Source organism: Trachemys scripta, chromosome 1 (assembly GCF_013100865.1).
Source record: "Trachemys scripta elegans isolate TJP31775 chromosome 1, CAS_Tse_1.0, whole genome shotgun sequence".
Classification (NCBI taxonomy): Eukaryota; Metazoa; Chordata; order Testudines; family Emydidae; genus Trachemys; species Trachemys scripta.
This window is the reverse complement of record NC_048298.1, coordinates 144,619,533-144,643,036: the sequence shown is the minus strand read 5'-3', so window position 1 is coordinate 144,643,036 and position 23,504 is coordinate 144,619,533. Positions and strand designations below refer to the sequence as shown.

Here is a 23,504-nt window from a genome sequence, read left to right as displayed (position 1 = left end):
ACTGTCCAGGTTGGGAACAAAAGAAAACTTGCTGGATTTGTATCACTGTACATGGAGATAACTTTAGAGAAGCTCTATTAATACTTTTTTCAGTCTGAACTGCACGATTTGGAATGGATTTTTAGTAATTCTGGAATGGGAAAACCACTTCGCCCTTTATTCTCTTTTATTGTAAGTGGGTTCCTGTTTAGTTACAAACTGACAAATGAAGGCCTGTCAGTATTCAGGGGTGAATGGATTAGGTCACTATCACTGTCATATTCTTCTGGAGAAGATGAGGATCTCCTTTTCTTTAAGAAATCGTCCAATGGCGATGTGGGAACTGCAGCAACAGACTTACCTTCAGACGACGAATTGCTCCTTTAAAAACACAGACTTGTTTTTGTGTTTCACAGAATGATTCTCACAGGAAGAAGAAAGAACTCTTATTTGCCCTATAGTAACCATGGAACTCTGAGATGCAGCAGTTAGTGTAGATCCCACAGCAGGTGTACATGTGCCTCAGTCAGTGCCCATCAGGAATGCATATATGCCCTGAGCCTCCGTATACTCCCATGTAAGAACATAAAGGGCAGAGCGGCTGCAAACCTCATTCTGTTCCCTTGCCATGGTAGCTGAGGACTCCAAAAGCAGGGATGGAAGGTAGGTAGTGGGATCCACACTGAGTACAACTCCAAGAACTAGTTACTATAAGGTAAGTTCATTCTTCAGTGTATGTCAGTGTGGACCCCGCTGTAGGGGAGTGGCAAGCAGTACCTCCTCTGGATGTTGGGATGAAAGGTTTTAGCTGTATCCAACAGACTGTAGTATTGCTCTCCCAAACTTGGCATCTGCCCTGACATCCAAGTCCAATGCACAATGCTTGACAAAAGTCAGTGGGTTCCTCCACATCTCCGCCTGGCATATTTTGGAAATTGACATGGTTCTGAAGCAGGCAGATAATGTCGCTTGTGGTCTGCTAGAGTGCACCTTGATGTACACCATTCAACTAGTAACAGCAAGATATGCCATCATATCCACTTTGATATTGTGATGAGATGGCCTGGAGATTGAACTGCTGGCTACAACCAGAAACAACTGGGGAGATAGAATCAAATTGCGCAGACTGTCAATGTAAAGTAAGGCTCTGGAAACGTCCAATAAAATGTAACTTCTCTCCTGATACAGTGTGGGGCTTCAGGAAGAAGACAGACAGGTTAACTGGTTAACTCAAACTGAACTCAGACTACCTTGGGAGGGAACTTAGGGTGAGGTACCCATGAAATGTCATGTAGGGAGGGTCAGCTGTAAGTGCTTAGAATCCACTCACTCTTTTTGCTCTGAGTTCCAAGACATTTATGTGAAGTCCCAGGTCATCTTTTGTGGACCAGGCCCCTTGTGCTTATAGGTGATCCAAGCATTTCTCCCCCTCCTGTCCTTAACGCATCCACAATTAAAGTCCTTGTGAGAGAGAGGGCTGAGAATCTCCTGCCTCCTTGTACAATCTCTAACCACCATTCCAGTTCTGCAAGGATGTGAGGTGACACCAAGACTTTCCTGTCCATCTGGTGACAGAGTGGAAAGTAGACTGATCTAGGCCAAAGTTTTAGGGGCCATAGATAAAGTCTGGCAAGCAGTGTCATGTACATGCACATCAATGTATCATCTAATACTCCAAGCCAAGTTTGTACTGTTATAGACAAGTTTGATTTTATCTTGAGTAGTAGTGACTGCAGTGACAGGAACTTGTCCCCAGACAGGTTCGTGCTCTCTGATCTGAAATCGATCATAGCTCCTATCTTCTAAGATGGTAGAAAAGGTGATATTTTCATAGTTGAACAAGGCCCAGACAGGCAAACAGAGATTCTGCATATTTTAGACTCACTGCTGCCTTCTGCTGGGACCTGCCCTGATCAGTCTATCTTCCATGTAAGGGTAGATGTGGACACACTGTCTTCAAAGGCATGCCATTACCACTGCTAGGCATTTTGTGAAGACTCTTGGTTAGGGTGGAGTGATTTTTCTTTCAGTGAATACTTTTGGCAAAAAAACAAAACAAAACAAAAACAAAAAACCAACCAAAAAAAAACCACACAAAAACCACCCGCCCGCTCAATAAAAACCAACCCCCCCCCCAAAACAATCAAAACCAACCATTCTGAAATTTAAAGTTATTTGATTCAACATTTCGTTTAGAAAATGTTTCTACTTGATATTCAAAACATTTCATTTTGACATGAACACAGTTTTTAAAAATGTTTTGCTTTGACAAAAACAGACCTTCAGTTTTGTTTCTAAATGAAAAAGTGTTCTTTGGATTTTTTGGTTTGGCAACAGAATTAAAAAAAAAAAAAATCAATTATTTGCTCATCTCTACTTCTGGTGCCGTTGAGAGTTTGAATAGCAGCCCCTGATATTGGTAGTGATTTGGCTCTACTGCTATTCTGAAGTACTTCCAGTGGGCTGGGAGGATGGCTATGTGGAAGTATGGATCCTGTAAGACAAGAGCCATGAACCAGTGTTGAACCTGCAGAGATAGAATAATGGAGGCAAGCATTACCATTCTGAATACAAGGCTGCATCTGCATTTGTTCAGTCTCCTCAGGCTGGGAACAGGACAAAGACCCCCCTTCTTTTTTGGGATGAGGAAATATCAGGAATAAAAGCCTCTTAAGACCCTTATACTTCTGAGCTCTCCTATGGCTCCTAGACAGAGCGATGAGGCCACTTCTCTTTGTGACAGGCTCTCATCAGAAGAATCCCTGAAGGGGATAGGGAAGGGGTTTGTGCAGGAATATAAAGAGTAGACATGAACAGAGTAGCCATGAGTGAAAGATGTCCAAACATCCACTTGTCTGATAGCAAACCAAGCCCAGTGAAAAGGGGGAAGGAGGCTCCTGATACATCCATCAAACCTGCTGCCTCTGTAATGGTGCAGGGTGAATGACTGAGTAAGACGATGGACAGGCATATCTCCTAGAATTGAGGGGGTTTTTCCTTGGCAGGTATTCAGGCTACCTACTCCGGGAACAGGATAGCATCCTACTGAGGCTGGTAATTGCATAACTTTTGGTAAAGAGATAGTGTATAGATCCCCAGGGATCTTAACGTGACCTGCGAATCTTTCAGTGAATGGTGCAGTCCATCTGTTCTGCTGCTGAAGAACTCCATCCACCCAAAGAGCAGATCCGTGATGGTGCTTTGTACCTCTTTCTGGATGCCTGATGTTAAGTAGCAATGAAGACCTGCTCATGGTGACAGCCAAGGGCATTGGCCATTGACCTCGCAGTTGTGTTGGACGTGTCCATGGCCCTATGATCTCATTCCGTTCTTTTCTGTTTTCCTGTACAATTTTTTGGACGTTAAAGGGATGACTCTCCCATCCCAGATAACAGTTATATTTTGCAAACAGGGCCTAGTAATTCATAATGCAGAGCTGCGCTGAGGTAAAGGAACATGCCCTGTGCCTAAAGAGGTCCAGTTTCTTGTTTTTTTTTTTCCCTTCAAGTTGCCTTTTGTGGACCTGGGCAGCTTCTTTTGAAGGCACTCAGTACTCTCTTCCACAAATTTAGTTGTGGAGGAGAGAGTGGCCAGAGTCTGCCTTTGCTGGTTCAAGTAAACCCTCATTGATCAGGAGAGCGATCCCGGCTGGGCTTGTAGAGCTCAGTTTAATCAAATAGCTTGTGAGACCTTTCCTGGATTACTGTTGTTTAGATCTCCAGGTCTCCACGACCTGGGACAGAAGGCTCTGGAATCCTTACAGTCAACCAGTTCCAGTGCCATGTCCTCACCTAGCAACGACAATTCTTTAGGCAGGGACTGAGGTTGCTGCTGTCCCTCTGTTGTTGCCTACTCCTGGATGTCAGCATCCAGCACTGAAGTGGGTGCGTTTGTAAATTTTATGTTTTTCACTGAGCGAAGTTTATTTCAAAAACAAAGTTTTTTCCAAAGTTTATGAATGTCTGAAAATACAGAGGGAGCATTGGCTTATGATTAGAGGAGTGAAGCTGGAGTCAGGATTACTGGAATCTACTCTTGGTTCTGCCACTGATTCAGTGTGACTATGTGCCTCAGTTTCCAAGTCTGCCTATGGTAACAGTAATACTTATCTCATTCAAATGCATACAACAGGGGTATGGGTACTAGTCTCAGAACCCGCCATCCCTGGCTTTTCTGGGTTGGGCAACCAGCACAAACTCTCCTTAAAGTATGCATTTGCTTCTTCAGGTGATTGTCTGAAGATGGTCTGGTTCAGGAATAATTTGCATGCTACCCCTTAAACTTTACATTATCCTCACCTTCATACCTTCAAACACCAGCGGGTCTCATACTAATCTGCCAACTCAGCAACCTGTCAGAGTGTTTTATGTTTTCTAACTGCTAGTCAAATTCTTATGAGAAACCCTCAAATTGTTCAAGGTGAAAGAGGCCTCACTTATTCTTCTATCTACTTGTCAAAGTTGTTTGCTATTGATACAGGTATATTTGTATAACCTTCATCAGCCCCATTTTTATGCTGAGGGACGTGCTTGAGCCATGCTATCATATTCATCTTGAATCTTATCAAGACAGCTTTCTCTTTAGCATACATACTATACAATCCCTTCTGTTCTTTACAAGGGAATTACCATACTGGATCAGACTAGTAGTACATCTAATCAAATACCTTTTCCTGATGTTGACCATTAACAAATGCTTCAGAAAAGGGTACAAAGAAATCCCATAATGGACAATTCTGGAAAAAACTAACCCATAGGAGAAACTTCTTCCCAATCCATCATTTAGCGGCTCGTTTATACCTGATGCATGAGTGTTCATATTCCTTCAATTTTAGTTCAATCTAATGTAGGTATATTTTTAATGTGAATGTGGATTTTCTAGTATGAGCATTAGTTACAATAGTGACAAGAGATGAAATATACACTCTCTTTTTAACATGTCCCGCTCACACATTTTCCTCAAAGGCACAAAAATGGATGCCTCCTTCTGAGAGTAGTTAGGGAAGCTTCATATCCGGCTGAAACTGTGGGTATTTCCCTCATTTGTTTCCCCGCTACTATTGTGAATTCTACACTTAATTCCATCACTTCTTTCTCACTCCAACTGAAACTACATCTACGTCCCCATCCCATCTCTTGCCCTGAACTACAATGCTTCTAATAGCGCTTTTATTTGTAACTTCTCCAGTTCTCTTTGTTATGCTATATTATCCTTTCAGCAACAACGATTTCTGTGTTATCAGCTCACCATGAATACTTCTCAGTCTTCTGGACTCAAAATCTGCCATCTGATTCAGACTCAGCTTGTCTTAATGCCTTGATTACAGGGTGTTTGTCTGATATGCCTTTATTGATACAGTTCCTATAGTGGCAAAAGAACTTAGGATATCTTGATTTCTATGCACCAATTCACCCACAACCAGACTTCAAGATAAAGTAATACAGAATTTCCCGAACAACTTAAAATGTCTGTTGCTTAAAGAAGAGACCGCCTTTGAAAGAAGTGGCTCAGAAAACTCTAGTGGAAGTTTAGGAGAATGGAATCATGCCTATTTGGTTCCAACTCTCATTCCCTATCCAATCATCTTCAACAACTTTCTGATATAAGCCCTTTGTTTACTGTAACTGAAGTTTTTCCACTGGGCATTCAATACCCTTCCCCTCTCCAAGGCCTATGCCAAAAGCCTTAACTTCTTGGGTACCAAAATCCCAAACCACTTTCCAAATCCTCTCAGATGCCAAAAGTCTCAAACGCACTCTACCCAACAAGCTACACTCTTTATCCTCTCACCCCATCCCCTTGTCAACTTCAACAGTGTACTTATGAATTGTCAATCTACCAAATTTTGTGTTGCAGAGTTTTGTATGTTCATACTGCAGGACATTCCACTATTGTGATTTGTATTTCATTTTCCCCAAGAGAGCTTCTAGAATCTGCATCTACATTTTCTTGGTAACAAACAGCATGTGGCCAGAATAATGTTCCATGGCACTTGCCCACTAAACTTCACAATTCCTGTCACATTTCCTTTAGACATCCCTATGAAATTCCGCTCCCTTTTGCTATTAACCCAGACCATTCTCTCCTCTTCTAAGCTTCACAGAACTTGTTCCCTTAGCTGGTCAGAGAACATGCCATCTAGCACTTCATCATAGTCATTGCGTTCTGGAAAAAGCAACAGAGGGTCCTGTGGCACCTTTAAGACTAACAGATGTATTGGAGCATAAGCTTTTGTGGGGGAATACCCACTTCATCAGACACATGCAAGGGAAATTTCCAGAGGCAGGTCTAATTCTTGCCTGCATATTTATAATACCCCTCTGATAATTGCTGTCTAGATACTCTCTTACCACTGTGTCTTCTCAAGTGAAGATCTCAGGGTTTACTACACAGTGGAGTACATCTTACATGTATAATTGTTAATATGTATATCTGGGGGGCATGTACCATTTTTTGATTTTCATCTAATAATGGGACAGACAATACGATCATTCAGGATTTCCATGTCCACAGTTAGAGCAATGCTCCAGGAACCTACTTCTACTGAGTGGAAAACCATCTCAAATACAGCTCACTGAAAGTCCAAGCTTCCAGAATGCACATTCTTCCAACTATGATAGAAAAAACTGTTAACACCTGTACTCTTTATATTCCGCTATGGCTCTGTCAATTAAAAAGGAGAATAAAATTTATGAAGGTGGTGTTTAAAATCTGTACAAGATCTACATGCAGTGAAAATGCTACTAAATTGTTTCTCTTCTTCCTTTGTGTTTATACTAAATTGAGCTAAACAGAATCATCTCAGTCAAACTGAATACATGGATCCCGAAGAAGAGCTCTGTGTAGCTCAAAAGCTTGTCTCTTCGCCAACAGAAGCTGGTCCAATAAAAGCTATTTCCTCACCCACCTTGTCTCTACATGAATTCTGTACAGTTATGAGTCATGGATGAACACTTCCTATACTGACTGGCTGATACTGTACAAATAATGAAAAATAACTACACAAGCATTATGCCAATCCATGAACTCTGGCTGGCAGACAGCCTGTCAACCAGAATACATCTTTCTTCTAAATACTATATTTCTACTTGCTCAGAACCAAGTCAATGGAAAGGCAAAGCACACCCATTAACTCTAGATAGATCTGTTTTATTGAAATAACCAGATTTCTAAGGGAGTGAGATGTGACTTTTTGGACTATGTCACCCTGATGTACAATTAAATGATCTTATATTTACATAGTATCTTTACTCCTGAAGAAACTATATATTGATATACAGACAATATTCATCAATGAAATGATTAAAGTGGATTAGGGAGCAGACCATACTAGCTGTTCATAACAGTTTAGGGCAAAGTGTGAATACCACATATTTATGAAACTACAGGGGGAAATCTAGGGACCTAGCCAAACAGGGATTCCAGAGCAAATACCACAACTTTTTGCAAGCAATGCTTTGTATCTTTAATGGTCACAAATGTTTGCAACTGTAAATTTTACATCTCATACAAAAGAATGGCATTGTGAGAAGCACCACACCACACTAGGACACTGTTTCAGTACAACTTAAAAGGAACCTACCACTTAAGGAATCACCAACACTTCTTGTCAGAGTCTCCCAAGTTTTCCTTTGGGGTTCCTCTGCAAGTACTGACCCAGCTTAAACTTGCTTAACTTGTGAGTTATGACATGTTCACAGGCTAAGGTGCTACAGGGCAGCAGGCAAATCTGTTCCTATCTAGATTTTTACTTTTTTCTAATTGTATTATAGGCTCTGCTGCTAGCATCTCCTATTAAGATTAGTGGGAAGCGTCGGGCAAAGATCCTGTTTTAAGTTGCTTATAACATGACAAAACTAACGCTCTGGGCTGAAATTTTCCATGCCAGGGGTCAGCTGTAGGCCAATCTTTTTTGGAAAATTTCAGCAAAAATGGTTCAACCATTTTCAAGAATGAGGCTAGGGAAAAATAGGTTTTGCTCATGTTAAAAAATTGAGATTATTTTCCTTGAAATGCCTTAAGACCCCCATGCTCTGAAGTATTTTTACTGTCACCATGAAAATCCACCTAAATCTCACTAAGTTACAAGCCACTGAAAAACTGCAGTTTGCACATGCTCAGAACAGACTTTGATTTTAGCAGCTAAAATCTGTGAAGACTGAATTCTCTCTGAGCACACTAGAGCCCCTCACAGCTCGAAGTGCTGACTAAACTGCCAGTGCACCAGCCCTACAGGCTGAATGACCATGCTCCATCACTTATCAGCTCCTACCTATGGCCAGACTGTGCAACTGACATCCCCACAAGAGTGGCTGAGCATGCTCCAGTGCAGGGCTAATTGGAGGTGGGGGACAGAAGCACTTCCCCTGTAATTGCTGCTCCCAGCTGCTCTGGGCTGGGCCAGGCAGAGTGAACAGACTGGGATAAGGAGCCAAGGATGAGATAAGAGGGGAGAGAGATTGGATGAGGCGCCTGGAAGCCAGTGGAGGGGAGAGGAGAGAGATCACATTAGGAACTAGAACCTTAATTCTAACTTTCAAGTGATTTACTTTGCAATCTTAATAATGTTCTTTTAACCTAGTTTTTGTGTGCAATAGATCTATGTTCAAGGAGCGAGGTGGCGACCCAAGAGTAACTTGAATTCCATACCTTGATTATTTCCACCAACTGATCCACACCACTGTCGCCTGGAAAGATTGGTTGTCCAAGTAACAGTTCAGCCAATACACAGCCTGCTGACCACACATCTGAAGAGAAAAGGGGGAAAAGTGTTTCAGTTAAAGATGTTATATATATCATTATATATCATATCAAATTTAACCATTTAATACATTACTCTGTGTTTGGTTCTGTACAAGGTACAATTAATCAAGAGCACTCAGCCTTTATAACTAAAAGGCAAACAATGAAGACATGGAGACCCTCTGGTAGAATCAGAGATATAAGATGTTTAAAAATGAAGTCCATCAATCAGTACATATTAACACTCACCCACCCACCCACACAGACAGAATATATTAACTGAAAGATTAGTGATTACTCATATCCTATTAGTGATTACTCATATCAGATCTTTAGTCATGTTATACATACCGAGTGTGTAAAGACATTTTCTACCAAAGGACAGGTGATGCTTTTTGTTGTTTTTTTAATCTAGGAGCACAGACTCACTGTTGTGTCATTTTATATATATAATTTACATATACGAAAAGATGAATCAGAGCTGCAAATAGTGCTAGCATTAAATCAAAGAGAATTGTGCAAGGACAGCAGACTCTGACTGTATTGGCACAAAATTTAAGCTCCAAATTTCACCCACTTTGAAATGGTTATATTGGAATTATAAAATTTATGAGAACTTTCAAACTTCAGATAATGTTTGTAAATTTCTCTGAAGAATTCTGTTGGGGAATCTAAATTCTAAAAATCCCCTCTTAAAATATCCACGTTTCTCTCAAAAGTATTTAATGTAATCATAACTGTTAGACAGCAAGACGATATGCTTTCTGCTTGTGTCCCTTCTAGAGCTGGAATTCACTATTCAAACCCAGTTTCCAAAACTGTATTGACATTGAAGCTCTTGCACAAAGAAGAACATATACAAAAAGCCACAGCAATTTTAAGTTCAAGTAGAAAAACAGTAGGGAAATTAATGGAAAAAACTGAGGAAGAGAACATACTCAAGAAAAGATCTATAAAGGAAGAAATTTGATTTTAAGCTTCTAAGACAGTATATATAATGGAGATTAAACACAAAGTGTAAAGCTTAAAAATATATTTGGCAGCCCAATATCTTATACTGCTTTTTATTCCACAAGTAATATCTTCAAAAGTGCTAAGTGACAGGCTCTTTTGTAAATTTTACCCATACTGCATAGGTATGATACACCCACGCCGGAAATGCAGTTTCCTCTGAGGTAGAAGGTGACAGCAGTTTAGCAGCACACAGCAATGTCTCAACAGTCTCAGTCAAAGTGAATAAAAATTTCATATGCAGCATTTGGGGGACATAGGTAGATGTAATGAAGTTAGAGATGGAACAAAGCCATAACATCAGGATTAACCTCCCAACCTTTGTGAAAAAAATGTCATGTGGGCTTCAATGGCCAATGACAAGTGATCAGGAACATCTTACAGCTCAGCTGAAAGACAGCTGTGCTATATAAATTTACAGTTTCTTCTCTCCTCCTAATCCCATCTCCCAAGCAGTGGGACCAGAAAAAGAGGCACTCAAGGTTTGACCCCTCCCCAATCTACAGAGTGGAGCCCTGCAAACTAGTTAGATGGACTATGGAACTATCGGGTATGTGGTAGAAGATGGCTTAATGAATTCAACATCAATTGTCAATGACTACTCACCAATTTATCTTCAGTCATATATCACGTGCTGCAACTAGACCTTAGCTACATTCCAGATATACAGAATTATGATAACTTGTAGCAGATGTTTTCCTTTGGGCTAAACATCACTGTACTTAATTTTTATTTACTTACAAATAACCTTAGGGGTGCTGCAGTCAGGATGTGCCCAAGCACTCTTGATTGGAGATTTTTGTCAGAATTGTGGGTCTGCACTTGTGTCCTACACACCCTCGTGCTCTGGTACAAGGGTATATAGAGCAGGCTTGCTGCTGTTTGTCCAGGTCCTTCTCAACCACAAAGTCCAGAGAGTAGGACTCTGAAGCTGAAGGGAAGAAGGGCCCAAAGGGGAATGGAGAACCCATAGGAACAAAACATCTAGAAGAACTCCAATTACCGTGCAAGGTAATTACTGTGCAAGGTAACCTCTCCTTCTCCCTACGAGTGCTCCACATCAGAAGATTCACAAGCGGTACCCCAATTATGGAGGAGGGTGCTGAGGAGGTAGATTCAGTATGCACTGTAGAATAGCATCCCCAAAGGCCATGTCAACTCTAGAAGCATGGACAATAGTAAAATGCTGGGAAAAATGCCCTTACAAATGTCTGAGATGGATATGTACTTCAATAAGACCACAGAGATACACCAAGCCTTATTGGAATGGGCAATCACCCTCGGTGAAAGAGGCACCTCCAAGGCTTCAAAACAGGTCAAGTTGTCACCCATTTCAACAATCTCTGGGTGGATACTGGGTACCCTTTCATTCTTTCTGTGAAGGAATGAGACTGCGAGAAGCCCTGAAGGACTTAGTCATATTGAGGTAAAAGATGAGATTGCTTCTTACACCCTGTGTGTGGAGTTTCTCGAGTAATGGAGCTTGGAGTAAGACATCGTTAGATCAGTGTCCTGATTAATGTGAAATTCTGAACCTTTAGGTAGAAAGCAAGGGCGGGGATGCAATATCACTGTTTTGTGATAGAATACTATGTTTAGTGGATCAGCCATAAGAGCTTCTAGTTCTCCTATCCTTCTGTATGAGGTACAAAGTCTTAAAGGACAAATGAAGATGAGAACAGCTCCCCATAGGTTCAAATAGGACTTTTCTCAGGGCATTGAGAGCTAAGTTAAGGTCCCATGATGGAGTAGGTTCTTTAATAGGAGGTAAAAGGTTAAACAGACCCTTAATGAATCTTGCAATGCTCAGATGAGCAAAGACTAAAACCCCTGAACCGAGGGGTGAAAGGTTGTAATGGAAGCAAAGATGAACCTTGACTGAGCTAAACGATAAACCTGTAGTTTGTAGCAGGTAATTGAGAATGTGTGAGAGGAGATATAGATTGTTGTGTATGCCAGGCTTACAAACGTTTCCACTTCTGCGGGTAAGTTTTCCTGGTGGCAGGTTTTCTACTCTTGAGCAGTACTGTTTGGGTCTCTGGAGGGCAGTCTTGTTCTACATCAGAAACCCATCTAGGGGCCAGGCCTTGATGTGGAACGATGAGAGGTGGGGGTGGGTCATGGTGCCCAATTCCTGGGTGAGGTAGTCCACTGTCAGAGGAAGGTGAAGAGGTGATTGCAGGGACAGGAAAACTAAAATTGGGAACTCTCTCTGTCTTGGCCACAACGGTGCTATGAAGATGGCTACCAATTTCTCGTTTCAAGTATTCAAGACTTTAAGGAGCAACAGCTTTGGGGGACAAGCAAAGAGCACGACCAAGAACAGAGGCCAAGGGTAAGGAGGGCATCTCCCAACAAGCTGAGACTATGCACTCCCAAGCAGAAGCATCTGCATCGGACAATGTCACAAAAAGATCTACATCCAGGGAACCCCAAATGAGAGAAATAACTTCTGAGGTATTGACACCCATTAGGACAGTTTGTACTTGTTGAGGGACGTAGACAGACCAGAGCCAAGCTGGAATACATCAGGAGTGTAGTCTTGCTAGGGATGTTACACATTTACTGGCTGCCACATGACCCAGGAGTTGGAGAACTCCTTGCTGTGGTTTGTAGCATGGTACTGAGGCTGGACATCATAGCAAACCTATTCGTGGGCAGGTATGGTTTGATTATAATGGAGTCCAAAGTGACTCTGATGAAGTCTATTTGTTGTACAGGTCTAAATATAGACTATTCCAAGTAGAGGTGGAAGCTGGAGAAGTGAAAGAGGGATAGGACCTTGTTGGTTGCTGACGGCACCCTGAGAAAGGAGCAACCCTTGAGAAGTCCATCATCCAGGCAGGGAAAGACTATTATTCCCATCTAATGAAGATGGGCTGGCGATAGCTAAGAGAACCTTCGTAAAGATCCTTTGCACAGTCAAAAGTCAAAGGACAGGACCAGTACTAGCAGTGGTCCTTGCCCGTGACAAATTGTGGGAAATATTTGTGGGAAGAGTGCATAGCTATATGGATGCATGTGTCCCGGAGGTCAAGGAAGACAAACCAATTTCCCAGTTCCAAAGAGGAAATTATCACGGTAAGGTTACATTCTGAACCACCGTGAGAGGACAAAGTCCGGAGGTCCAGATTTGGTCGTCTTTCTCCTCTTTTCTTGGGAACCAGGAAGCACCTAGAGAAGAACCTTTTCTCAAGACTTTCTCAAGGAAGTCCAGTAGAATGGGTTAGATCGCTCCTAAGAATAGGAGAGATTCCACCTCTTGTCTTAAAAGACCCTCGTGAGAAGGATCCCTAGGACAGGGATGGATGGAGCTGAACTGGATGGAATAGCATGCTGAAACCATCTCCAGGATCCACCTGTCCAAGGTGATCAACTCTGAGGCAGACAGGAAATGGGAGAGATGATCCCCATCAGGCTGGTGGCAGGCTTGGTGTAGAGTATGATCCGAGGATTGCTTGTGACCCTTGACCAGTGGATCACAAAAGCTGTTCAGAAGAAGTTGCTGATTCTGATGGCACTAGAGAAGACAGCCCTTTCTTAGAAAAACTAGGTTTCTTTCTGGGTGGTTCAGCTGATCTTGTAGTTTGAAAGTAAACTGGGCAAGGCCACTGTGTGTGATATGCTGTATTTTTTTTTTTTTTTTTGGTCATATGCATGTAGATGCTGAGGGATTGCAAGGTCTCCCTGGCACTCTATATCATGACCTGAGGAAGATGGTACAGAGGATGATGACTTTGGGACCGTGGTCTTGGAGGAGTCCTTGTGTTTAGAAGGCTCTGATTCTGCTCTCGACACTGGTGCCGCTCGAGATTGCTTTCTGGGAAGCTTCTCAGTACACAGTCTACTGGAGATTTGATTTTTTTTTTTTTTTAAGGTGACTAGGACAGGGGAAGAAAAAGCCTCAGTGGTACCCATACCAACATGTGAGGTCTCCTTATTCACAGATCGAGAGGGTGACTTTATCCTTTTCAGAGTCTCTCTTTTTGGAGAGTGGGGTCTCTTCATTTTAGATAATCTTGAAGACTCTAAAGGGCTGCAGGGTCTTTGATTACCAGAGCCGGGGCTGGTGCGTTCCCCAGAGTTAAGCAGTTGAGGCTGGTGCGTGTGTGCGTGTGCGTGCACGCAGAGGGACTTGGACCTTGTGACTCTCAGACAGTGTTCCATAAGAAGCAGTTTCAATCTGTCCTCCCTCTGCTTTCTGAATCTACATTTGCATCTGAAGCAAACCTTGCCCTTGCAAGGCAGCTGGAATGCCCATTGCTGAGAGGAAAGGACCCATGGTAGTCATGGCAGGGTTTGAAGCCTGGGGTCTTGGGCATAACCCAGTAAGAAAGGACAGGCAGATGTAGAGGGCTGAGAGGAACACAGGCCCTGACGGGGTGAAAGGATGGGACGGGGGGGACCGAGACACCCCCAAAAGCATACAATTGTGTCAAATTAAAAATGATAAAACTGAAATAACTATTAAAGAAATAGAAACAAAGTCAGAAAGAGAAAAGTCAGCACGCTGCATAGCTAGCTAGGCGACACTGCGACACGCAGTCTCATGCTACAGTTGGTTGAGAAGGAGCAGCAGAGGGTCTTCCCGTCCCTATATACTCTCACACCAGAACACAAGGGTGCATTAGGCACAGACACTGCTTACAAAAATCTCCAGTGTATGGGTACAAGCACATCCCGATGGGAAATACCCGTAGAGATAACTTGAAGAAGAATCTTGGTACATGCGGTAGTGTTTTATTGTTATATAAAACAGTCTGTTCTCAAACAAATTTAATCCAAAACAGAACCCATACTAAATAGTGTGCAGTAACTATTACACAACTGAAGCCTCTGCAAGGGAACTTATGATGTAACGCCACATCAAATACTGAAATACTGTTAAGGTTTTGCAGCCACTTGTAAAGACAGATGCTCTCTTGGGAAGCTAGGCTTGCTCTTTCACAAAGATTTCTACAAATCAATTATTAATTCAATGCAAATATGCCTTGCTACACTAAAAGTCACTCATAATCAATCAATGCTAATAGGATACTCAGAAAGCCTACATTTGTGTTAATGGCAAGAAAAAAAAAACAAGATTCTCTTCAGACTTCTGCCTGGCTTGAAAACAACAAGGGAACTAATATTCCATATCCCTCATGTGTGTTTAAATGAGATCACTGGGAAACAATGTTCACATGATATTTAGTTGTTGTTTTAAATGCTCTTGTAAGAAAGTACCTCTTATCTGATAATTCTCTGGTCAATTTATTACCATTTCTGATTGCTGCAACCACTAAAGACTGATTCAGGGATATGAGAAACCTTAAAGAATTCAGCTTCTGTTATCCCTATAATATCTGGTTTTACTCCCGACACCAACAATTCTCATTCCTCCATTTTGTTACCCAGACTCCTTGCATTGGTGTATAGATATTAGTTTTTTCTGCTTGGCTTCGCCCAGATTCCTTGCCTGTTTAGGTGCAGTCATTCTACTATCAGTATTGCCTACCTGTTAGTGCCATTGGTATTGCGATCTTTCCTCTTGATGTCCAATCTCCTACCTTCTGTTGTACCTTTCTCCATTGCTGTATCCTGTCTTACTTGATTTTCCTGGGGCTCAATATCAGAATCAGGCATAGAGATTACATGAGTAGGGCCCTACCCAATTCACAGCCATGAAAAACATGTCACGGACCGTGAAATCTGGTCTCGTGTATGCTTTTACCCTATACTATGCAGATTTCACGAGGGAGATCAATGTTTCTCAAATTGGGAGTCTTGACCCAAAAGGGAGTTGCGGGGGAGGGGGGGAGGAGAATGTCACAAGGTTATTTTAGGGAGTTGCGGTATTGCCACCCATACTGCTGCGCTGACTTCAGAGATGGGTAGCTGGAGAGCGGCGGCTGCAGGCCATGAATCCAGCTCTGAATGCAGAGCTGCCACCAGCAGCAGTGCAGAAGGATGGCATGGTAAGGTATTGCTACCTTTACTTCTGCACTGCTGCCTTCAGAGATGGGCAGCCGGACAGTGGTGGCTGCTGACTGAGGGCCCACCTCTGTGGGCAGCAGCGCAGAAGTAAGGGTGGCAATACCATACCATGCCATCCTTCCTTCTGCACTGCTGCTGGTGGCAGCTCTGCATTCAGAGCTGGATTCATGGCCTGCAGCCGCTGCTCTCCAGCTGCCCATCTCTGAAGGCAGTGCCACTGCCAGCAGCAGTGCAGAAGTAAGGGTAGAAGTACCGCAACCCCCCTACAATAACCTTGTGATCCCTCCCCCAACTCCTTTTTGGGTCAGGACCCCTACAATTACAACACCTTGACATTTCAGATTTAAATAGCTGAAATCACAACATTTATGATTTTTAAAATCCTATGACCATGAAACTGACCAAAATGGACCGTGAATTTGGTAGGGCCCTATACATAAGCATCTCCAGACTGCCCCTGAATTCCTAGTTTAAAAGCTCTTTAAAGCCAACCTCCAACCCAGAAGTCTGTTTCCCTCCCTATTCAGGTGGAGTCCATCCCCTGAGAACACTCCTCTCTCCATGAAGGCCTCCCAGTGGTCAAACATCCCAAAACCTTCCTTATAGCATCAGTGCCTCAGCCATCTGCTGATCATCATAATCTTGTCTTGCCTTCACTCTCTAGGGGCAGATAGAATCCTACTGAAGATTATCTGAGACTCCATTTCTTTAAGGTTCTTCCCATCCTAGCATAGTCTCCCTTAATACGTTCCAGTGAGAATTTAGTAGTATCATTTGTTCCCATGTGAAGGACAATCAGTGGATTCTTTCCTATTCCCATTAGGAGCCTCTTCATCCTCAGGTCCACATCTTGTATCTTAGCTCCTGGAAGACAGCACACACTTCCGTTCTCTGGATCGGCTCTAGTGACAGGCCTGTCCATTGTTATTAGGGAGTCCCCCATCGTGTAGACCTGCCTCTTCCTGGTGTTGGTGCAATTCTCCAGCCTATCTCCTTCTATTCCTTCTGGCTACAAGTCCTCTTGTCATTTGTTCTCACTTGTCACCCTCTATTATCCAGGGGAGCTGAACTTGGGCTCTCTCCATTGACTCTTCCCCACTTCTTGTAGGGATAGCCAGTCTTCTCCTTCTTCCTTGCCGTCCCATCTTCTATTACTGCCTGCTGCGCCTCTTCATTTTCCAACTGAGCAAACTTGTTCCTCCGCTGTATTTCTTCTTCACTAGCCTCAGCTTCACTTCTTCACTTTCCTCTACCTGGTTCATGTCGTCACATGCGTCCACTGGCCACTTTCCTCATCCAGCACTCTACCCTCACAGTTCTCCAGTCCAGCTTGCATCTACAAGTCTTGAGTTTTCCCTTCAGTCTCCTCTTTCCTTCCTCCATCACCTGTTCAAAATTCCAACAGTTTCAATCTGCATCTCCAAATCTTGGATCTTCTCTTCCATCCGATCTATCTGGCAGCACTTCATACAAATGAAGCATCTTTCAGGCACATACTCCAGGATAATATACATCTTGCAGCTTCCACATCAAATCATCTTCATTCTCTTCCATTCCTTGAGTGACTACCACTGCTGCCTCTGTACCTGTCAAACTTCCCTCTCAAACTTCTGTCAAGAACAACAACCACCACCACAACCCCACACATTCTCGCTCCCAAACTCTCCTTACAAAACTCCCTTGTTTTCAGCTTTGTTTGCTGGCTCCTGTGCTGCTCGCTGGCCAACCCCTTGGCTGCCTTTACAGGCCTCCTAATCAGACCTCACCGTGTCTCTCTAAATTAGTTAATAGCAGTGCTCTGTGCATTACTCCCTGGACCTGTTTATATTTAACTAGGACTATTTAATAACTATAAAATAATACTCTAATAGTTGTTCCCAACTGATTTACAACTTTATCTATCCAACAGATAACCCTCTCACCTTCTATATCCTTATATTTCTAGAAGAGGGAGTTTTTCAAACATAGTGGAACCCCAATTTTATTAATTAAATGGAGATAAGAGTTCAGAAAAAAGTTTATAAAACATATCAAAATTACAGTAGGTACAGTGTATAATTTATTAATCATTCAATAACAGTATGCATAACAAATGAAAACAAATGCATATGGTGTGCCTGATTTTTCTTTGAGAGAACTGCATCTCTTCCTTGCTACCAGATCTGTCTTTTCTAACACGCACAGCTGATTGAATGTTGGCTGGAGGACTGAAGTCACATGCAGTGGCAGAAAACTTGTTCATATACTCCGCCATTCATAAGATAGATGTTTATAAAATCAAGGTTCTACGGCACTATATATTTTGTTTACTGTTTGCAATAGTAAATGGAATTAACCATGGCCAAAAGTGGATGTCAAACTGCTGAAACTGGTTAATCAATAAGGTAAAATATGCCCTTGAGAAAATAGGAAAACGAGGTAGCAATCTTAGTCACATAAAAGGAACGACTAACAGGATTCTAAGGAGAAGATATGACATCAGGTATTTTTTCCTATAGATAAGAATATCAGATGGTATTTTCTATAGGCCCTCTTAATTACTACATAGTCCATAGGCCAGTGACTCTCAAACTTTCTTACTGGTGACTCCTTTCACATAGCAAGTGTCTGAGTGCGACCCCCTTTATAAATTAAAAACACTTTTTAATATATTTAACACCATTATAAATGCTGGAGGCAAAGCGGGGTTTGGGCTGGTGGCTGACAGCTCGTGACCCCCTATGTAATAACCTTGTGCCCCCCTGAGGGGTTCCAACCCCTAGTTTGAGAACCCCTGCAATAGACCAGAGCTTCCTCAACCTATTTATCATTGTGGGCCACAATGTGTTATCTGGGCCGCAGGTTGAGAACCATAGCACCTCCCTTCAACCACCCTACAGACCCATATGCCCAACGCCCCCACCCAGAGACCCCTCCACAGAGTGGGAACAGGAGCGGAGTCCCAGACGCAGGGCCTGCCGGCAGGGCAGGACAGCCCCAACTCTGCACCCCACCGAGCTGAGCAGCAAGGCAGCTGGGACCCTGGACACCAGTGGGCCGGGCCAAGCGGCTGGGACACCAGATTCCACCACGCTGGGCAGACGGGACGCTGCTGCACAGGGCCAGGCAGCCTTTAGTATACAGCTGTGGCCCAGCTGTGTGCTGATTGGGCTACATGCAGCCCGCAGGTTGAGAACCACTGCTGTAGACTACACAGAAAGCACAGACTCCTACTATTAGTCTAAACCATCAAAAACTAGGCTGTCATAGAAATATTACAGTAAATGTCACTTATTAGATGACCATCATTGTAGCTAGCCAAGTATGTTATAACTAATGAGAAAAGTTAATATATATATTTTTTGACAAACAGTATTACCCACACGCACAATTTAACCCACAAAGCATTCCTGTAACCTATTTTTAAGATTAAGGTTAAGATTTTCTGTTCTTGAATATTTGTAAATTTCAGAGCTTCATTTTTTATTATATTTATTTAAGATAAAGGTTTTTGTTCCTTTAATGTTCTTCATGGTTGCTGGATATACAGTAACTTCTCTAATACCTTGATCTGCGTAATTTTCTTGCCTTTGAAAGTAGTTCTGTCATTGTAAATCTGTGGAGAAAAAAACTTTTCCCCATTTGAGTAAGAAAGATCTTTTTCATGACAGACTTTAAAATAAAGACTGCCTATCTTCAAAATTACGTAGGTGGCTAATTACAGGTTGGGATGAAGGTTGTCTTTTGCCACCATATTTGGCACCCAATGGATTCTATCTATTCACTAGTTCCTTTATAACATTAGCTCTAGTAGATGAGAGATTCATTTTTTAAAAATAGCTAATTGGATCAGGATTCCCACTTCTTCAGGGAGACTGAAAAATTATATACTGAGTTCTGTTTTCAATATCTTCAGCTTTATTCTTTAAGTAGATAACTGATTTCCACGAGCTGTGGACACTAGCTAAATCACAGGGTTTTGCTGATTGCATAGTTCTACCATCTTGTCTGTCTTAGAATCATAGAATATCAGGGTTGGAAGGGACCTCAGGAGGTCATCTAGTCCACCCCCCTGCTCAAAGCAGGACCAATCCCCAGACAAATTTTTGCCCCAGATCCCTAAATGGCCCCTTCAGGGATTGAACTCACAACCCTGGGTTTAGCAGGCTAATGCTGAAACCACTGAGCTCTCTCTCCCACCCCTTCTCGATATGCTCCACCACTCTTTTAGACCTGTGAGTTTTGATTTCAGATGCAGCAGAAATTGTCTTAGTGCTCAACAAATTCCATGGAGGTTCAGACAGCTATTTCTGTATTTTAATCAGGTGAGGAAACAAAAATTAGCACACAATCATTGATCTTAAAGGGATTCAGCCAGGAACTCACAGAAACACTGCTTAATTGATCAATTCCTACTTTTGGGTAATTGCTAACAATTGAATAAGTTTTCTAATTTCTGGCTGCAGCTGACTATGTGCATGCTCTTTGGAATTTTAGTTCCTATTTAACTATAAATATCCTGTCATGGCAACATACATAGTTTTCAGGCTCTTAAAAAGTCTGCTCTCCTACCAGATCAAAAAACTATTTACACCCTTAATTCCCTGCCTCGTATGTAACATTACAGCAATTGTAATATTTTCTCACAATTATGCAACCCTGCTATCAATATAGCAAACACATCATGACGGGAAACCCCTCTAAAAAGGTTCAGTGCTCAGATCCCAAAATTTGGATGCTTATCGAAACCTAAAGAGGCTTCAGCCAGGCCCCGTAACGAACAAACATTTGCAGGCCCCGATTCCCCCCCACCTAGAATGATGCTACAGCCCTACTCATTTTTATCTAGTGCTATTTGGGATAACGAATAGGAGTGCTTCTTTCTCTGACATCTTCATGGGCTATAATAACCTTATCCCTCTTTTCCTCCATCCACTATGTATTTTCCCTTTTCCTCATCCTAATAGGGTCGCCCCCCACCCCCTTTCCTCGGTCATCTAGTGCTCTCTCTCTCACTCAGCCTCTTCAGAGGCCTGAACTAGCATGCAGTGTTTTGTGAACGTGTGAATGAAACTCCAGGTAGCTGCTCCACATATATTCAGTATCTTTTCTTCCTGCAGGGATGCTGCAGAGGCAGCTTGTGCTCTCATGGAGAATGCCCTTACCTCATCAGGTATAGGGATATGCGCTAATTAGTAGCACACAATGAAGCACCCAGAAATCCACTTAGGATATGTCTAAACAGCAATAATACACCCACATCAGGCCAGTGTCAGCTGACTCTGGCTAGCGGGTCTATAAAATTGCATTGTAGACCTTCGGGCTCAGACTGGAGCCCGGGCTCTGGGACTGCGTGAGGGGGGAGGTCCCAGACCCTTGGCTCCAGCTTGAGTCTGAAAGTCTATTCAGCAATTTTACAGCTGAGTCAGAGTCAGCGGCCGCAGGACAGCCATGGGTGTTTTATTGCACTGTAGACATACCCTTGTCTTCATGACCTTTCTGCTGTGACAAGAAATAGCTGTGGTGATTTTTGATAGGTTTGGTCCTTTGCATGTAGAACACAGGCACCACTGCCATCGAGGGAATGAAGTCTCTCTCCTCTCTTCAGCAGAGGCATGGATTTTGGGAAGAAAACAGGTAATTGGACAGTTTGATTGATATGGAATTTCAGAAATAACCTTGGGGAGGATTTTTAGGATAAGGCAAAGGGAGACCTTTTCTTGTGAAAAACATTATATAGTGGGTCTGTCATGATGGCTTTCATCTCGCTCACCCTTCTGACTGAGGTAATAAGAACTAAAAATGCAACTTCCATAGACAGGTGGGACATGGAGCATATTGCCAAGTGTTCAGATGGTTGTCTGGTGAGTGTTGAAAGCACAAGATTGAGGTCCCATTAAGATGTAGCTTTGAACACTGGTGGAAAGTCCTGACTAAACCTGGCATGAATTTCGCTGTTGGGTGAGTGAAAATGGAACATCCATCTAGTGGAGGAAGGAAGGCACTGATCACTCTGAGCTAATGGAAAGACTTGAGTTTTTGTTTTTTTAAATCAGGAGATAATCTAAAATGACTGGGATATTTGAAGAGCTTGGAAAAGGCTGATTATGCCAAGCAAAGTAGAGAAACATCTCCACTTAGCTAGTTAGCAGGTCCTAGTTGAATCTTTCCTACTTTGAGTAAGAATAGTTTGGATAGGTGCTGAGCAAGAATGTTCTAGTTCTGATGCCCATCCAAATATCAGGCAGTGAGGTGGAGTGGGTCTGGATTGGGGAGTCTGATTCTTTCCCCTTCCTGGCAAGGGGCAGATCCTGATAAGAGGACAGACTGACATTCTCAGAAGCTCCAGGAACCAAAATGGTTTGGGCCAGTTGGGTGCTCAGAGAATGCTTGGGACCCTGTTGTGATGGATCTCTTTCAATACTTGTGGTAGCAGGAGAACAGGAGGAAAAGCATATCTGAGTTCATCAGTCCATGCCAACAGGAGAGCATCGCCCTGGGAGCCATGACCCATAGCTCCTCTGGGACAATACAGGGGAAGTTTCCTGTTCATTTGGAATGCGAAGAGATCCCACTGAGGCATGCCCCACTGAGTGAGTATCTCGCTCAGGATAGAGCTATGCATCACTCACTTGCGATCACCAGAGAAGTGTCTACTCAGGTTGTTTGCTAAAGAGCTTTGAGCACCTGGAAGGTATGTGGCTTGGATGGTGATGTGGTTTCTGATGCACCTGTTCCAAAGCCTGACCACTTCTAGGCAGAAGGGAAGAGATCTTACTCCGTCCTATTTATGTAAAAGACTGTGGTGATGTTGTCTGACATGACTTGGCTATGGAGTGAACGCATAAGGGGGAGAAAAGCCCTGCATGCCAGGCGCATTTCCTTTAGTCCCAGCAGACTGATGTGCAGCCTGGCCTTCTGTGGGGCACAGGTACTTTGTACCACATGGGCATTCAGCTGAGCACCCCAACCCAGAAGGAATGAATCTGTTATGATGGTGGCACTGGGGGCAGGAGTGTTGAAGGGGAAGCCTACTCTCACTCGTTCTGGATTCAACCACCAGGTATGAGAGGCGATGACCCTAGGGGTAATCAGTCACTCTGGTGCTAAGGTGATCCTTGCCCGGTGAGTACACCAACAAAAGCCAGACCTATAGGCATCGTAGATGAAGTCTGGTGAACAGTGTCACAAGTCCATGAGGCACACACTGACCGTAATCCTTGGACGGCAAGTAATCTGTGTTATCAGATTGCGCATTAACTGAAATATTTCCATGGGGCGGAAAGCGCTTGCAAAATGGAGTCCAGTGTCACTGGATAAATTTCATGTCCATGTAGGTGTTAAAATAGACTTTTCTTTCTTCACGCAAGTGCCCAGTGCTGCTAGAAGATGGAGCAGGAACAAAGTCATCAACCTGACCTACCTAGAAGCCAATCATCAAGACCTGGGAAAACTGTGTAACCCTGATGTCTCATTTGGGCTTCCACCGCAGAGAAGACCTTTGTGAATACTCTGGATGCTACTGCTAGTCTAAAGGAAAGGACAGTGTGCTGTAAATATTCTTGATCCACTAGAAACCAAAGGAACTCTCTGTGGGACAAATGAATATCTACATATCCTTCATTGAAAGCTGTGAACTATGAATTTCAACTTTTGAATACAGCTGGTTCAGTTGCAGAAGGCTTAGACTGGTTCAGTTGCAGAAGGCTTAGACCCTCTGACTTTTGTGGGGACTAAGAAATAAAGGGAATAAACCCTCTCCCTCAAGACTGAGGTGACACTTGTTCTATTGCCCCTTATTGGAGGAGGGAGTCTGC

At 42.9% G+C, this 23,504-nt stretch overlaps 1 protein-coding gene across 4 annotated transcripts in view; it reads right to left on the bottom strand.

The window, feature by feature from the left end:
* The window catches only part of GSK3B (glycogen synthase kinase 3 beta), a 228,490-nt gene that overhangs the window by 55,967 nt on the left and 149,019 nt on the right, over positions 1 to 23,504 (bottom strand). For all 4 annotated transcript variants that reach the window (XM_034788614.1, XM_034788631.1, XM_034788605.1 and 1 more), the window contains exon 7: positions 8,629 to 8,726. In XM_034788614.1, the coding sequence (XP_034644505.1) occupies positions 8,629 to 8,726 (98 nt within the window). The remainder of the gene's footprint in view (positions 1 to 8,628; positions 8,727 to 23,504) is intronic.